This window comes from Emys orbicularis, chromosome 1 (assembly GCF_028017835.1).
Source record: "Emys orbicularis isolate rEmyOrb1 chromosome 1, rEmyOrb1.hap1, whole genome shotgun sequence".
Taxonomy (NCBI): Eukaryota; Metazoa; Chordata; order Testudines; family Emydidae; genus Emys; species Emys orbicularis.
The window spans coordinates 207,863,726-207,880,438 of NC_088683.1; the positions used below are offsets into that span (position 1 = coordinate 207,863,726).

Here is a 16,713-nt window from a genome sequence, read left to right on the forward strand (position 1 = left end):
AAGGCTTTAGACTCCTTGTTTTTTCTCCTCCCACTTCTCCCCACAAGCCCTTAGCAAAGTTGTCAAAGCCAGTTACTCCACATCCACTGGGAGCCTATCAGGTTTGGCAGATCCCAGCAAGCCTAAATGGAGCTGTTGCCCCCAATGAAGATTTAGGTTTGTTTGGGGGCTGATGATCCAGTTTTTGCTCATTTGGGCTGAACAATCTTCTAGTGGTGGAAGGGTTGGCTGTTGAACACAGGATAAGTAAAGTCTGGTAGGAGGCCACACGTCTCCTAATACATATAAGTTTGGGACATGGAGCGTTCTTGATTAATCTCTTTATGCTTGCTTGGAAGCTGATGCATGTACTAGACAAAGCCCCATGTTGCTTATTTTATTTCAAACAAACAAAAACCAAACATACATTAAGAGTCGGAATATGTATATCTGTAATGTAAGGGGGGGGGGGAAACTTTTACAAAAACGTGCATAGGGTGTGTTATTTTTATAAACCACACACAGCCCTACTATTAAAAAACCAGAAAATTTGGAGAGAGAAGGTTAAATTTACAATAACTCTAGAGATCTGGAAATGAAAATCAGACCACCCAAACTACTTTAACACTACATTCATTGTGCTGCACTGAGAAATCCAGAAACTCAAACTTACCCACTTATAACATACATTGTGTTATCAGTTGCCACCAGAACTAGAATGCTTTACTCCTAATTGGATGGCAATTACATTGAGTTCAACCTTCTTTACTGTCATTCACTGGGGTAGCAGGGAGGGAAGGAAGCTATTTTTCAAATTGCTGATTAGGCAAATAATATACTCAAGGATTTTGCTCTCTTTTTATTAAGGCCTTGGTCTTGTGAAGTTCTACGGGTGCTCACCTCACAGGATCAGGCCCTAGTATTCTGTGTGCCAAACAAATAGCCAAGTGTTATGAAATGCAGAGCTGATATATCTTAATATAAAACCTGCCCAGCCTAACTGTTTTTATAGAAAATGTAAAGGCTAGCGTGGAGGCACAGAATCACTCTAGATATGTAGTGTGTGACACCAATTATTAAACTAATAGTTAATTAAGTGCATTTTGATATTCCACCCCTTCCAAAGGAAGGAAGGTGAGACTTAGACACTGAAGATTAGAGTTAAAATCTGAAATGCTGGATGGTTCAGCTCTAAAATGCTGCCATTTGACCATGGAAAAGTGGCAGGGAAAACTGATTCCTGATTCTTCTGCTGACCCACGGTGCAATATATGGCAAATATTTCTGCAGAAATTGAGTGCCCTTGGGCGCTTTTAGCAGCGAAATTTGTCAGGAGCCAATACTGCAATCAATGAGTACACTGATGTCTTCTGGATGCATGTAACAATGACCAAGAATAAAAATGTGTGTGAGAAATATCTAGAGAAAGGGAAATAACAAAAGTTTGTCTGTTCCGTTCTCCTTTCCAGTTGTCAGAAATTCATCTTCATCCAGTGAAGAGGGATTTTATGTGATTGATTTGCTTGTTTCTACAAAAACTTTTTAAAATGATTCTTAAAGCAGTTTATCATCTGTGTGAATAATCCTGTATTTATCTGCCTCTTCTTCCTTCCCCCCCACCCCCATACTCTAGCCTTCAAGTTCGGTGGAGACATTCTTTGATTCCCTTGTGAGTCAAGCAAAGATTCCCAACGTTTTCTCCCTGCAAATGTGTGGTGCTGGAATGCCTGTTTCTGGAAGTGGTACCAACGGAGGTAGTCTTGTGGGTATCTGTCAGTCTGAAAGGGAAAAATCATCCAAACTAATCATTCTCTCGCTTTCCAAAATTAATAAACATAAGAAATCTATTTTTAATTTTAAAAGTTTAAAGTGCCTCTTTATTCTTTCCATCCTTCATCCATTTTTACTTAAATATGCTTAACTAATTACCTTTTGTTTTTTTCTTTTGATTTTTTGCTTTTTTTTTGAGCCAACCACTACATTGTATATTGAATTTTTTGTCTTTTTAATTAGAAACTTGTAAGAAAGAAGCACTGTCCCTTAACATCTTCACTTGAGGCCAGATTCACCACCTTTGCTCACACTGAGTTGTACCTTACTCTGCAAGTAACATAATTCCAATTAACAGGAACACTCGGAATAAAGTAGTACTTGATGTGAATAAGGCTGGCAGAATCTGGTCCCTACTCCTTACAAATTTTTGCTACAGTTATTTTTGACAAATGTGTAAGTTAATACACTTGAGAAATGTGTATGACAAAGACCAAATTCTGATCCTATTGTATGGCCATTCTTATGTACAAGTCATCTAGCCCAATATCCTGTCTTCTGAAAGTGGCCTGTACCAGAGTCTTTAGACGGAATGAAGAGAACAGGATAATGTTGTGTGATCTGTCCTCTGTCATTTAATCCCCGCATCTGGCAGTTGAAGATCTAGGACACGTAGAGCATGGGGTTTTGTCCCTGGTTATCTTGGCTAATACCATCAATGGACCTATCCTCCATTAACTTATCTAATGCTTTTTTGAACCCAGTTATCCTATTAGCTTTCACAACATCCCTTGGCAATGAGTTCCACTCACCCACCAGCATGAACTACTGTCATTCCAGCATATTTTATACCCCACTATTACTCTGTTTCATGGATTATCTTCATTCCACCAAATTTCTGCAATGCCTATTATATCAATATCCTCATTTAATGCCAGGCACTCTAGTTCACCCATCTTAGTATTTAGTCTTCTAGCATTTGTATATACGCACTTGTACATTTTGTCAATAGTCAGTTTGCCTCCATGTGTTTATATTTTAATGGGATTCTTTTATGTGTGACGGTTCCTCACTAGCTACTACCTGCACTTTACCAATTTATAGTCTAACACAAAGAATAGGAAATAGAGTTCCCCCTTTAATAAATTAATCCCTACGGGATGTCTCTGCCCAAACTGTGTGCTCCTCTGCATCTGTTGGCTTTCCCCCAGCCCATAGTTTTAAAAAAATCCTCTACAACCTTTTTAATTTTACATGCTAGCAGTCTGGTCCCATTTTGGTTTAGGTGGAGCTCATCTTTCCTGTATAGGCGCCTCCTTTCCTCAAAGGGTTCTAATAAATCTAAAACCTGCCTCCCTACACTATCATCTCATCCACACATTGAGACCTTGTAGTTCTGCCTGTCTGCATGTGGAACTGGAAGCATTTCAGAGAATGCTATCCTTGAGGTCAGTAAGACAAAGAAACGGCCTTAAATTAAAACTAACTAACTTTACGGTATCAAAGGTACAATTAACAGAAATAGAAATGCTACCAGGAACTACTAATGGTAGCATTGGCTCAACTGCCATATTGCATTTCTCTTAAGTGCATCTAAAAATTGCATTATTAGGCTATATTAACTCTTTTGTACTCTTAAGTGAATTTTTAATGTGAAGGCTTAATGCTCTTTCCCATTCTTGTGTGTTGCCTAGATTCAGCCTTGGCAGTACCATTAAAAACACTGTTTAATTTTAACTCAAGAAGGGAACGCCCATAAGGAAATCAATTTGAAGTTGGCAGGCGTTGCGGGTACTTAGGATATTTCAAGAGGAATTTGACTTGTTAACTATAGCAAGTGCCCTCTGGCATCTTGACGTTTGAAATACTTGAAATGTATCCTTTTATCCAATTGTGTTCAACAACCGAATTTTTGAAGATGGAGCTCAGTAAAATTTCTTTGCCCTGTGTAATCACAGTTGTCTTAGTTTTTAGGCAAGTACCAGGGGGGAAAAGTTTGCATTACTCTGAAACTTACGATTTTCTCTCTTCAGGTCATGGGTGGAATTGAATCAAGTTTGTACAAGGGTGATATCTGGTACACCCCTATAAAGGAGGAATGGTATTACCAGGTTGAAATTCTCAAACTGGAAGTTGGAGGCCAGAACCTTAACTTGGACTGCAGAGAGGTATTTGTCTATAGATTAAAAAAACAAACAAACAAAAACCTAACTATTTTTTAAGCAAAGATTGCTTCACTTTTGTTCTAAACCAAATGGATGGAATCAAAGTTAAATTCTGAAATGTACCGCCCTTCTAAATGGAAGTATGTTGCAGCCCTCTTTATAAGATTTAAAAGTCAGTGACAACCTGTGAAAAAGAACAAACTTTATACATTTTAAACAATACAATGTGTGTGTGTGTGTATATGCCAAACACATTAAAAGGAAAATATTTCAAACAGCACTGTCGCAGGGTGCAGGGCTCGCTCCAGGCACCAGCATAGCAAGCAGGTGCCTGGGGCGGCCAATGAAGAGGGGGGCGGCACGTCCGGCAATTCGGCGGTGGGGCCATCACTCCCTCTCAGAGCGAAGGCCCTGACGCCGAATTGCCGCCGATCACGGCTTTTTTTTTTTTTTTTTCCTTCTTTTTGCTGCTTGGAGCGGCAAAAACGCTAGAGCCGGCCCTAGCAGGGTGGGTGCCTGAAATAGGTCCAATGCCTCTGTGCCAGAACAGCTGCTCCCAGTTGAGCCAGTTAAGAGGGCAGGGCTGACTTTGTGCTATAAAGGGTCTGAGGGAATTCCGTGAGGGTAAAACTAGAAGGGGAACTGCAGTGTTTGTTTGCTAGCTTGTGTTTTTTGTTTTTGTTTTGTTTTAAACATACAACAACAACAACATGTCTTGGCCACAACCTCCTCCCCCAATTCCCTTTCCCTTTGCTCCATAGAAGCATTTCTGCACACATGCTGAGTGAACACTGAATGGTTCAAGGTAATGCTTAGACTCTCGGCATTTTTTTAACAGTGCTCAGCAATCTGCAGGGCCAAGCACTACCAAAAGAAAACCAAAATATCTTTTGGTTTTAACAAGATTTGAGTTTAATCGACGCATTTCAGAGCTTAAAACTATTCCATGTAATTGATATTCATTAAACTTAAGGATTTCAAATTGTGCTACTACTTCTGTAATTTAAGAGTGTAAACTAATTAAGGACCCTGTTTCCTTGTTTGTTTTGTTTTTAAATTGTGCCATAAACATCCAACTCTCAAATAATATTGCATATATTGGTTCAATTGATAGAAAAAGCATTCATAGAAAAACCTACCATTTCCACATGATTTTATCATTAACGATAATCACTAACATGTATTTTGTAAAAGGCATGCCTTGTTAATGTTTATGTATTCATATACTGTACTCATGCTTGAGAAGCTTCTTAATTTATTGTATTTTGTATAGTGAAGAGAAACATGTCCATTTTGAAAGCATGGATTATAATGTGACAAGACTTGAATTCACCATTCTGGTTCAGTAGTTCCTTTTGCACTTCTGACTTTTTTTCTGTAGTAGGCAAAAAAAAAAAAAGGGGGGGGGTAAAAAGTAGGTGAAGTGCTTGACATTTGTACTGTTGGTGGTGACTCAGGACAAGCAGGAGGGAGGACTGAAGTTCCCCAATTACTTTTTAAGTCAGGTGCATAGTACTGTAGGTCATAATACGTCAGCCTGCTGTAGTATGTTCAAGTTATGGTGAGCCATTTCAACTATGGGGGAAACCTTAATTCAGTGTCTTTCATTCTTAGTCCTCATTTTAACGCAGGTTGCCAGCTGTAGAGAGCTGTCAGGTTACATGAAGTAAAGATTTTATGATGACTGCTACTGAAAAAGAACAGTCTAGTCATTGTTATGAAGCAACTGACTACACCATTTAACCTGCATAGGGTGTATAAACTCTGTTCCTTCCCTCTTGTTCTCTTAGTATAATGCAGACAAAGCGATAGTAGACAGTGGCACCACTCTCCTCCGCCTGCCCCAGAAAGTCTTCAATGCTGTGGTCGAAGCAATTGTGAGCACATCTTCGGTAAGCTGATCTTGTAAAACCTGCCTTGTTCCTTGAAGGAAAACCTGCATGTGAATATTTTCGGGTGTTGTCTAGCACAAGAGTTCATGAGTTCTCAACCTGGGGGGGTCCTGAACTGGTGTGTTTGGAGGTTGTGATCACCCTGCACATGTTGCTAAATGGGCAATGGCGCTGGGTAGGGTTGGGTCCCAGTATGGAAAAGGGGGTCCTAATATGGAAAAGGTTCAGCACTTTTGCAGTGGCGTAATACTTGTTCTGATGCACTGAAGAACCATTAATGTAATCCCTGCTTCTCAAATTCAGTGTACTTGGGCCTGACAATTAGTTCACTGATTCAAAAGTAAATGTTCATGAAACATAAAGGGTTGATTCTGCAAGAGCTTCCTGTCAGGCATATGCCTACTGTCATTAGAGTCTCGAGGACTTCAGTGAGACTATTCATATCTATAAAGCTACTTATGAGTCTGATTCTGCCACCATTATGTTTAGAGGCATCTTGCTCTCGAACCAGTCCTACTGAAATCAGGACTGTTCATGGAGGGGGAGTCGGAGTGTCAGACTCTGACTCACATGAGTAATGTTAGCAGGATCATGTTTAGCATCGAATATATTTCAGTAGCTGTACTTTCTACTGCAACACAGTGCTGTAGTAGCACTTTCAACATGCTTTCCTTGTGAAAGGCACTGTTTCATTGAAATATGACATTTGCTTAGATTAACATTCTGTTAAAAAGAGGTGGTGGGAGGGGGATTCTTAAATACAGCTAAAATCTTTATTTCAGTGACCTGCAGGGTCCATTTATGTGGTGTAAAGCCATGCCTCCCGAAATATATTGGTTTGGCATATAAAAATAAGGCAGGCAAGGATAATGTAAGAAACTATTATTCTTGAAATCAAAGCAAGCATTCAAAACCTTATAGTCTTGCCCTGTCCACGCTGTATGCCAGCACACAGTATTTTTCAGACTGCAAGGTCGGTCTTCCTAGAGAAGGTTGAGAGAGAAAAGAAGTATTTTTTCTTTCTAGATTATTTTTCAGTAGGACAGACCAAAGGCTGAGACCTTCAAAGTGCTGAGCACTCTGTCCTGGGCCAGCCAACCACTTAGCATGTGCTTAACTTCAAGCACACAAGTAGTCCATTGACTTAAATGGGACAACTCCCATGATTTAAGTGCTTAGCTGGCCCAGGAACAGTGCTTGCCCCCTTGCCACACTGAAGCCCTTAACACAGAGCAGCCTGTTCAGTGCTGGATAGCCCACTGGCAACTTTGATCTTCCAGAGTCCTTTGTGGAAATGAGCAGGTCACCATCTCAAAACATTTCTCCAAACATTGCTGTTATGGTGATGTCACCCATTCTTTGTAAAATAAGTGATCCCTATACAACGTGTGGGAGGAGTACTATGGCATCAGTTCAGCTGACCTTGCCTGAAAGGGACCAAGGTTGGTTCAGTAGTTAGGATGTTAGCCTGAGACTTTGGAAATCCTGCTGAATTCCCTGCTCTGTGTGTGACCTTGAGTAAGTCACTTAATCTTTATGTGCCTCAGTTCCCCATGTGTGAAACAGGGATAATAACACTTCTCTACCTCAGTGGTGACATGAGGCTAAATTAAAGATTGTGAGGTGCTCAGATACTATAGTAATGGGGGTTATACAAGAATGATAGACAGGTATTGCATTAGGAAATGTTGAAATCTAAATGATTGATGGCTGTGTTCTGACTTCCAAGCAGGAGGGGTTTTTTTATTCACATATTTATTTTAAGACTTGGAGAAAGTTTTACGCCCTGTTTGCAAATACGTGTCACCACTGAAATTTTCTATAACTAATTTCTGGGTATATGGCTTCAATTTGTTATGAGAGTCTATTATGGTGAATACGCACAAATAAACCATGTAAAAGAAAGTTAGGTTTAGCTTTTTTGTTCGCTTACACAGAATGTTTGGTGTGATGGTGTTTCTTACAGCAAGGTACGGTGTGGTGTGTGTTTCATAAGAAACAGGAACAGGCACAAAGTACTGCACAGGATTAAGGAAGTGTGTTTGCCTTGTCTGGCATCATGTCAACATTTATGTGCTTCAAGAAGTAGGACGGGATGTTTGTCTTGGGTGGGGAAGCTCTGCAAGGGTTTATTGTTTGCTTGGTTAGTACCATGGCTTATTAAGAAGTGCTGTTAATCCGTTTTATTTCAAAAGCATGTCAAGTTGTATGAGGGGTAAGGCAGGAAAAGGGACTAAAGGCCTGATCCAAAGTCTGCTGAAGTCAGTGGAAAGGTTCCCTTTGATTTCAAAGGGCTTTGGATCAGGCCCTAAATTCATAGTTTGGAAGTCGCATGAAGACAATAGTGTGTCTCTGGAGAAGGGAGAAGGTTCTTGACTTTGTTAGATTGTTTGTGTTTAAAATGTACCTACTCCTTTGTATCTGTGCTCAGCTCCAGATGTACATGAAAGTTTGTGGAGTGGGTGGGGAAGGAGCAAAGGTTAGTTTACTACTTTTCCTGCTTGATGTTGCAGTAATTGCTCAGGGAGCTCATGAGTTTGACCATCCTGCCTACATATTTACTGCAGTTAGTTAAATAGTTTCTAACAATTCTGTCCCTGCTGCCAAGGCTAAATTAGTTTTTTGATCCACAGACCTAATACAAATGTTCATGTCCCACAGTCCTTCCAAAATCCTACCACTAGGCATATTAGTCCTTATATGTTTATGCCACAATAAGATTTTTGAATAGACTGTCTTAACACTAATCAGTTTGATGCATTAGAACAGCCTGAAGGGTTGACGTGACCTCACTGATGGCTTATAATGTATACAAGCTTCATGGGTCTTATCACAGAAGAAGACAAACACCTCCACTGGTCTTGTCCACCCCTTAGCTCCCCTACTTAAGGGAGAAGAAAGCATGCCTGAATACTAAAGAGATTAAAATTATTGTTATATGCATCTATCAGAGGATATGTAACATGTATGTATCACATTTTTTCCCGTAGATCCAAGCATTCTCCTCTGGATTCTGGACTGGTTCCCAGCTTGCATGCTGGGATAAGACTGAAACACCATGGTCCTTATTTCCTAAACTTTCTATCTACCTGAGAGATGAAAACTCCAGCAGATCATTTCGGATCACTATCCTACCACAGGTTTGAACTTGGCTTATTATTTGGATTTGATCAGCCACACTACAGTCTAATAATTCCTTACAGCAATAAAGAAGTAAACTTTATGATGACCTAGTTCTTTCATCATTGCATTGTACAGCTTCCCTGCTCATCGCATTTGTATAAAACTATTTTGGTGATACAGAAATAATCAAGCCCAATCATTTCTTTTAACTATCATTGGAGTTCCTACTTACAAAAAATGTTTGTAATGGTTGTCTGAACTGGGCTACTTCTAGATCTGCTGAACATTTTTGATGAAATTTGAAAAATAAATTTGAAAAGGGAAAAATGTCAATGACACTTTGCAAAAACATCCCCATTTTTTCACTAACTGTGGAGCAGAAGGGGGATTTTTCAAATTGTCAGGAAAAAATTCCAAGAATGCTTTTGTACTCCCCTTCTCTCCCCTCCCCCCCCCCCCCCAAAGCATCAGCTCTGTCTACATCAGACACCAATACATATTTTTCTTCAGCTGATTTTGATCTTTCCATTTTGGCAAACAAATTTATTCCTCTCCCCCCTCCCCCATGATAGTGTGAGGTAAGGCCCTTCTTCCTGAAAATGGCACTCTTGGCAAAGGACCTGTATGATCCCTTTGCCAATTTCCATAACTTGGTCAATTTGTTTTTATTGTCATTATAGTCTCGATGCAGTATGTACTGCCTGGTTTTTAAAATATAATGTGCCACTTCTGCTTTAATCATAAACCAATATAATTCCTGATTGCCTTTTCAGCATTGGTGGCAATATGAACTAAACATCAATTAACATCAGTTTCACACCCTCTTACCTTGGCTAAAACATATAGGTATACTTAACATGAATTAGAGCAAAGGCTTGATGTAAGCTTTTTCTGTATTGACCATGTAGCTTAACAGTCTTTCATCCCCTGAGTGAGAAACAAGGGTGTGGAACTGACTTTAGTTTATTCATTTAGAGGCTTGAAGCTGACATGAATGCTCTCTAGATCCACTGCATCCAGAGAATCCTTTTGAATATTCCTGTAACTTGAATGCATATCCCTCGCTCCCTCCTCCCCTTCCCTCCCCCCTCCGCGTGCGCACACACACACACACAATACAAAATGTAAAAAGGTCACTTACGTGAAAGTGAAGGTGACCTTTAAGTGTTAGCTAATTAAAAGTCCCAATTTAACCTGTGTTCCTGGTTCTTAACTCCATTGACACTCTGCCCAGTTTTAAGTATCTTACAACACTCATTTTGCCCTAATTCATTCATTTCTTATGAACTCCTGAGTGCTCAAAATTAGATATCAAAAGCTCTGGAGAACACTCCAGATTAAGGGCCGTGTTTATGCATGCTTCCACAGTTATGAGCTAATGTCATTATCTTCTAAATACTGTGGATTACTGCTACTTACTTTATTTATTATTTATTTGAATGAACAGCTTTATATTCAACCCATCCTTGGGATTGGACAGAGTTTAGAATGCTACCGGTTTGGCATCTCTTCCTCCAGCAGTGCCCTGGTTATTGGTGCTACAGTTATGGAGGGCTTCTACGTTATCTTTGACAGGGCTCAGAAGAGAGTGGGCTTTGCAGTTAGTCCGTGCGCAGGTAAGAGAAACATTCCCCATGGGAAATATCTGCCATTTTCAAAATTGGAGCTTTATCAGCTGCTCTGTCAACAAGGACGATCATTTTACAAGTTCACAATTTGCAGATAAGTAGAGGCTAATGCGAACTTTCCACCATTGCCAGTAAAGATGAGATCATAGTAATAAACCAGCACAGCTTGTGAAAGAGTAAAAATTGTGACTTTCTGTCCTTTCACCAATATCTGAAAGGATTAAGGTAGGTAAAGGTGGAAACGGTGTATATAATTTATTAAAGACTTTTACAGGTTTTTGATGGTCCTAAGCAAATGGTTAAGGAAATGTTGTTGTTACCAAGGGGTAAAGAGTGAACTCCTGTCACTCATCTCTTACCTAGTCTTTAGGGAAACACAAGAGAGTGCATCAGTCATTCCCCTTGTGGTGTGCCAGAGCCTGGGCTCCTTCACAAGCCTAAATTCCCACATTGCTATTTTTAGCCCCACAGTGTGAGCCTGAGTCAAATGACCCAGGCTCTGAGACTTGCTGCCATGGGTCTTTTATAGCTGTAGAGACATTCCTTAAGTGAGCCGAACCAGCTGGCTTAGTTCAGAGCAGCTTCTAAACTGGTGCGTCAGAGAGCCAAATGACCCAGAATTGGCTACCTGACGGCGTCCTCCCTCTCTGTGCCCTGTTGTTGTCATAAATCCATGAAATTTGGATACTTCATTCAGTTCTGAGAATCTTACTTCAAAGAAAAGGGATTACACTTGCTGAATAAGAATAGAATCTGCATTTACATTAGCTAGGATATAAACTGATCACTAGCTGGTGTCAGGAAGAATTCCTCTTTCAATCAACCTCCTCAGCTGTGTGGTACAGTATCACACATTTGTCCATGTTTGTTATGAGAACTTGCTTTCTTCAGAAATCATGTGATGTAAGCCACTGTCTAAGACGGGCTATTGTGCAGATGTGGCAATTCCCACATACACGTGAGAGTTGATACACTAGTTACTCTGAATTCACTTCTTGACAGCTTCCATATTACGGATATACAAGAGGTCTGGTAAAATAATTTTTCATCAGAAAACCATGACTATATATGGTAAACAGTCAGCATGGTGTGCAGAGATTAAGCAGCATAACTGGCTTCCCACAGGGGCCAAACCATGACTTCCATAGCAACTCTATTACTGTATTTTAGTTGGGACTCTTAAGCCTATTCACAGGCTTAAAATAAACTGAATTACTGATTGTTTCCTCACTTTTGAGAGAGTGTTGAATACACAGTTTCTTGTCCCTGGTTTTATGATGAAACCAGGTTGGTAGTTAATGATAGAACATTGCCCTGCACTCTGAATTTGCTGGGGTTTATGGCCTTTTAAATAGAAATTAAAAATACAATTAGCAAACATTAAGAACTGGACCAAAACCAGTTTTGAGGTTTGACTTGGTAGAGTCAGGCTCTCCAGGATGTGCCAGGCAAACATCCTATATCAGGCATGCACCACACTGCTGTGAGGGAACTAACTGCTGGCTGGATCCCATGTGCTTTAAGCCTCTGGACCTCCGAGTCCAGGCACTGCCGCATCTTGGAGAGCCTAGGCACTCTCTTGGGTGCTGATCTTCCTGAGAGTAGATCCTGTGGTCCAACTGCCTAGTTCCTGGGACTAGGGCTGACTCCTCAGACTCCCCTCCGTCCCCCCATCTTAAACACACCCTCTCTGAGAATTCCAGTAGTGTGGGTGCTTTGGGGGTCACAGGTTAACAAAAACCACACACAGAGACTTTGGACAGGATTCTAACGCCATCGCTGTTTAAGTGCAAAAGAAATACACAGATCTGTACAAAAATAATAAACTCTACACTCCTTTCCCTTTCCTCACCACTCTGGAGGAGAGAATTCACAAGTTGTACAGACAGATTCCCCAAATCTTCACACCCTTCTTGCTCACTTACCCCTTCAATTTCTCCAGTACTTGCCTTGCCTGTTCGGGAGAGGCCTTGGCTACACGGGCGCTTTACAGCGCTGCAACTTTACAGCGCTGTGAAAAAACACCCCCCTGAGCGCAGCAAGTTACAGCGGTGTAAAGTGCCAGTGTAAATAGTGCCCCAGCGCTGGGAGCCACACTCCCAGTGCTGTAAGCTAATCCCCTCGGGGAGGTGGAGTACCTGCAGCGCTGGGAGAGCTCTGGCGCCACGACCACACTCGCACTTCAAAGCGCTGCCCCGGGAGCGCTCCCGCGGCAGCGCTTTGGAGTTTCGAGTGTAGCCAAGTCCAGAGAGCTGAAGTTTGAGGAGAGTCTGATAGAGGGCTAGGGGATTATTTATTGTCCATTATTGCAGGAAGAGAAGAAATCCAAACTATTACTAGTTCAGATAAGCCTTTGAACTTTTGAGCTTAATTTAAGGGAAGCTTCAAAATGTGTTTCACCCATTGCTAATTTCAAATCTGTCCCAATGTTGTTTAAAGGAGTATACTGAAGTAGACTGTCTTTTCATAAAAAATTGTGAAAAGTTCTCAGGTGATCGGCTGGGGAGAGTATTCCAGATTCTAAAGATCTAGTTTATTTTTAAACTGTTGGAAAAATTCATAACAAAAACAAGCTTTTGGGGAGATGGAGGGAAGAGGAGGAAGGTTCATAAACTGTGGTTGCCTCATTAGAGCCACTGCAGCCTGTCTGTGTCTCTGCAAAATGAAAACAAAGGGTTTTGGATCAGGCCCTAAATTCTCATTTAGGAATAAATGTTCAGATCATATGATTTTTTTCTTTTTAAGCAATGCAGCTCTCATTAACCATAACTCCTACATGTAGTAAGATTCTGCCTTTTAATTTTTTTGTACTAAGTGATAAGAATGTAAGACTGTCTCATGAATGAATTATGGAAGAAATATACTGAGTGTTAGCAATATAAGAGAAAAGTATAAAATAGCAGTAAAAAAAAAAAAAACCTAGTTTGACCATATTGCTGATTAATCATTTTCTAAGCTAAATCTGTCAAAGCATCTTCTGAGGGATTCTCATGGCCAAACACAGAAAGTAGATACAGTATAAAATGGTCATATTTACATCATTAAACTTTTATCTAAAGTAATTATCAGACACCGCCAACATTTAAAATTACAAACCACTGAAATAAATGTGTGCTGAAATTTGCTTGGTCTCGCTATAAATCTTTCAAATTATGCATGCATGTATGTTTAAAAAGGAGCACGGCCCCAGAAGTGAAATTCTTGCCCTATTGAAGGCAATAGCAAAACATACACTGATTTAAATTTGTTGGACTTTTAAGTTGTATCATGGGCACCTAGGATGGAATCCTGGCTCCATTTTATACCCTAATATAGCTAAAGTGCAACAGTGGTCATAATTGTTGGTTCATATTAAAAAAAAATTTAAATAAGTTGGACAAGTTTCCCTATTTTATTTAGTTGTATTTTTGTGGGATGTTTTTATGCTCCTGTCAGCTGCTCTGACAACCATTTTTGATAGCCTTTTTGTTACTCTCAAAATAAATTGAGAGATTAGGGACTGTATGTATTTAAAGGCTCCCTGCAAAGCAGTAAGATTGTGTCCCTTTTTTGCGGTGTTAAAATATATTTTGTCTCATTTTTGTATTAGTAGTAGTATCGTGTCTGATTTACGTTGTTTTTGCTGGAAGACTCCGTGGGTGATTGGTGAAACACGGGGAATGACACCAGGGGTGAAAGTAAGTTAGGCCACTTACCGGTATGGGCCGGGGGAGGCTCCAGCCCCTAGAAGGGGCGGGGCTGGGGGTCAGTATCCCCCAACCAGCCCTTTCAGGCCGCCTGGCCCGTGCCGCCCGGGGTTCCCGTGTTGATTTAAAGGGCCCGGAGCCCCGGGCCCATTTAAATGGCCAGCCCCAGGGCAACTGCTCCCTTTGCCTCCCCCCCCCACCCATCGGAGGCTGCGGGGGGGGGGCAATGGAGCAGAGACATTAAAGCGCTGCAGGGCCCTTTGCCGCGGCAGCGCTTTAACGTTGCTGTGCAGCAGTGCAGGAACGTTAAAGTGCTGCCATGGCAAAGGACCGTCCTTAAAGCGCTGCCGGAGCAGTGCTTTAATGTCCCTGCCCCCTTTGCCTCCCCTGTCAGTGGCCCTGCCAGTACGGACCCTACCAGCAGGGCCGCCGACGGCGGCAAGGGGCAGCGACGTTAAAGCACTGCTGCAGCAGCGCTTTAATGTGGGCTGGGTATGGGCCGGTGCGGGTTCTTACCGGTACGGAGTACCGGCCTGTACCAGCTCACTTTCACCCCTGAATGACATATCACTAGAAATTAGTTGACAGGGAAAGTGTTTATTATATAGAAGTAGTAAGGAGGGATAGAAAAGCATTGTTTTTTGTCATATAGTGTTGACATCAGGTTAATGTGTTAGGGTTTTTACCACAACTGTTTCCTGTTTTTTCCAAAAATGTAGATAAAGCATAACTCTTACCCAAAAACTGTGAAGAACACGGAGCTACTGCAGTTATTCCAAATATCTAAAGTACAGAACTATTTGAATTTGCTACTGTTGTAGTTGTTTGTTTTAAATCTTGCTCAGAAAAGTCATCTCTTTCCATCCTTAGGCATTGACTGTTTAGATAATGTTTCTCTTTTTGTAATTTCTCAGAAGTTGGTGGCTCTCCAGTATCTGAGATTGAAGGCCCTTTCACAACAGCAGATATAGCAAGCAACTGTGTCGCCACAATGACCTTGCACGAACCGATGTTGTGGATTATCTCTTATGCTCTCATGAGCTTATGTGGAATCATCCTCCTTGTTTTGATAATCTTACTGCTTCTTCCACCTCGCTGTCAGCATCGCTTCACTGACAGTGATGTCATCAATGATGAGTCATCGTTAGTGCGTCATCGATGGAAATGAGGAACTTGATCAAAGTCAAGGAACCTTGGATTCTCTTAACACAATTAAGGATAAAGTTTCCAACCCTGGAGAGAAAGCCAAGGCCTTGTTCCGTATACATTAATCTCAAATCACTGTTCTACTGCTGGATACTCTCCAGGCATATTGCATCATAACTTTTACGCTTTATTTTCTAACACTGATTCTGAACCAAAACCTTATAACTACTCTCAAGTGCTACCTTACTGGTTCTGCTCCTCAATAGCACAGCTGAACCTTTAAGATCTCAGTAGTGCGTTTAAAAAAAAAAAACCCCACACATTGTGATGTTCTTCCATCAGATGCACAATGTTCCTCATCCCTTCCTCAAAGAAGAAAAGAACTGTCAAGTTTCTAACATTAATCAAGCCTTGAATATAGAAAAAGAAAAAAGATCATAAGTTTTATTGATTTTCTTATTAATCACATTAAAGAAATACTATTTTCTGTTTACAGCAATTCATTTTGAAACAGTGCTCACAGTGCGGGGGAGAGGGGAAGGTGAGTCTTACGCAGCAGATGGAAGAAAGTCAGGTCAAGAAGAAATTTTATTTTCCAAGAAAATAAACTGCTGTCATTTGAGTGGGTCTCCCTTTGTAAGCCGTCCTTCCTAAATAGATTGAAGAGGAAAAGTGGGAAACCAAAACTACTCAGCCTTAGTGTAAAACAAGACTACCTCTGTTAATTTATAAGGATACTTACTCTTGGTAAGTGTGGCGCACATAAAACTGCTCTTAAACTACAAGAAATCCCTTACCACAAGATGCATTTTCTTGACTCCCAAATAGTTATTGCTTAATCCTCCTTTTATAAAATAGTTTTTCACTTAAACACATTAAGATATGTCAGCTTAACTCTGGCATGTCCATCTTGGTGAAAAATATATTCTATTGACACAGAGTGGTTGGAACACTAGGTAAGAGACTGAAAAGTACTGGTCCAGTAATCCTAAAAAGAATATTAAAAATTAAAAAAACACTCTGGACCAGATTATTATCTCAGTTGTACAAGTATAAATCTGGAGTTTAACTGAGATCAGAATGTGACCCTTTCTTTAAATATTGATGAGTCTTTTCTTATAGCTAGTAAGCCAGTGTTGCAGTAGTTCAACCTTGGTTTCCTTCGTAAAGTTCTTGCACAGTCAATGAGTGTGAGTGTGGGGTGGGGTGAGGGGGGGGTAGGTGGAAGGGAGAGAGAAACAGTGCTAGGCTCAGAAATTAAATTATAATTAAACTTTTTAAACACCACCTACATTTTGCATCCTGGCTAAAAGTGCCTTTTAAG

General features: G+C 40.7%; 1 protein-coding gene across 1 annotated transcript in view; it reads left to right on the forward strand.

The window, feature by feature from the left end:
- BACE2 (beta-secretase 2) overlaps nt 1–15,411 on the forward strand; it is a 67,981-nt gene extending 52,570 nt beyond the window's left edge. Inside the window, exons 4-9 of the mRNA XM_065416631.1 lie at nt 1,613–1,741; nt 3,783–3,917; nt 5,705–5,806; nt 8,797–8,946; nt 10,377–10,545; nt 15,158–15,411. Coding sequence (XP_065272703.1) covers nt 1,613–1,741; nt 3,783–3,917; nt 5,705–5,806; nt 8,797–8,946; nt 10,377–10,545; nt 15,158–15,411 — 939 coding nt within the window. The remainder of the gene's footprint in view (nt 1–1,612; nt 1,742–3,782; nt 3,918–5,704; nt 5,807–8,796; nt 8,947–10,376; nt 10,546–15,157) is intronic.
- Nucleotides 15,412–16,713: the final 1,302 nt, after the last annotated feature.